The 1,325-nt window shown below is 61.6% G+C and overlaps 1 protein-coding gene across 1 annotated transcript in view; it reads right to left on the reverse strand.

Annotated features, from left to right (window-relative positions):
- Positions 1-89: 89 nt before the first annotated feature.
- LOC125481776 (thrombospondin type-1 domain-containing protein 4-like) overlaps positions 90-1,325 on the reverse strand; it is a gene marked incomplete at its 3' end in the record, with an annotated part of 11,151 nt that continues 9,915 nt past the window's right edge. Inside the window, exons 12-13 of the mRNA XM_048593682.1 lie at positions 1,038-1,217; positions 90-234 (exon numbers count right to left, since the gene is read on the reverse strand). Coding sequence (XP_048449639.1) covers positions 90-234; positions 1,038-1,217 — 325 coding nt within the window. The remainder of the gene's footprint in view (positions 235-1,037; positions 1,218-1,325) is intronic.

The following is a 1,325-nucleotide window of genomic DNA, read 5'->3' on the forward strand; positions in this document are numbered from 1 at the left end:
GCCTCCTGCTCCTGACCATCTGGAGCCAGCACCATGGGAACCCATCGGCACCCAACCCCTCCCAGGCCCTCCACGACGGTCTCACTCACCGAGATCCGGGAGGCAGGGGTGACTGTGGCAGATCCGTTGGTCACTGGGCCTCTGGGCCTCGTTGCAAAGGCTGCTGGGAAAGCCACCATCATCCAGGCACCGCACCTCCCTCGCCTGGACTCCTCCCATGCAGGACTTGGAGCACTGTGGGTGGCATGGAGACCTGTGGTATCAGTGCATTGCCCTCCGACCTCACGTCGCCCCTTAAAACCCCCCTCAGCCAACCCCCAACACCCCGACCCTCTGTCGCCGTCCCTACTGCCCCACAGCTAGACACCCCTCATTCTGTGGAGGCCGGAGAGACAGGTTCTGGGCAGACCCCTTGCTGGAGTGACCGACTCCCTGGGGCTACCCTCGCGTCTTCAATGAGGCAAAGAGGGCATTAGAGCCAACCCTGTGGTGTCGCGCCAGCATCCTTTCGAGAGCTTAGACCTATGGAGGGTGGGGGGAGTAGGGTTCAGGTCAACTGTGGGGGTCGGGGAGGGGCCGGGGTGGGGGGGGATGTCAGTGCACAGCACGACACGACAGGGGCGGGGAGGTCAGAGGAGCTGACCTCTTCCTGTGCCTTTCCCGTTTCGCCCACAGGCAACTGACGATGCCTGATTGTCAGTCATCCCCAGGTTGCCCTGGAGGAGGCGGTGATGAGCCACTGTGGTGGGGACACTCAGTGAAAGTGCAACTTACTGGCCAACCCAAGCCTAGATACCGTCCAGATCGGGTTGCTTCGGTATCTGACGGGGTTCAGTCAGTCATCGGTGCACATCCCCACTCCCTGAGCTTCCTGTGAGGGAAGGTCATTGAGGAAGCCGCTAAAGATGGACCCCTGCAGGGATGTCCTGGAGCTGAGATGTCCAATGCCCAGCCAACCCTGTCCAATAGAGGAGACCACCTGCCCAGGGGGCAGACCCTCCACCTCGGGGATAGGGGTGAGGAAGGTCAGTACTTGCCTCGCTCCAGTCGGTGGTGAACCATCGGGCGCCGCAGGGACCTGCATTGCAGGGCTGCACAGAGGGAGGCTTCTCGAGGTGCACGCACTCCGACGGGGCTGTCACCGTGAAATTGTTCCCCACTTTGACAACGCAGATGAGGTCTCGATTCTGGGTCGCGTTCCCACACTGAACAGGACACTGTCAGGGAGAAAGAACACAGTTAGCAAAATATTCGGAGGGACAACATCCTCCAGCCCCCTACACCCCCCTCCCTATCTCCGTCGCCCCCTCCAGCCCCCTACACCC

Source organism: Rhincodon typus, unplaced genomic scaffold (genome assembly GCF_021869965.1).
Source record: "Rhincodon typus isolate 14 unplaced genomic scaffold, sRhiTyp1.1 hic_rhity00003490, whole genome shotgun sequence".
Lineage (NCBI taxonomy): Eukaryota > Metazoa > Chordata > Chondrichthyes > Orectolobiformes > Rhincodontidae > Rhincodon > Rhincodon typus.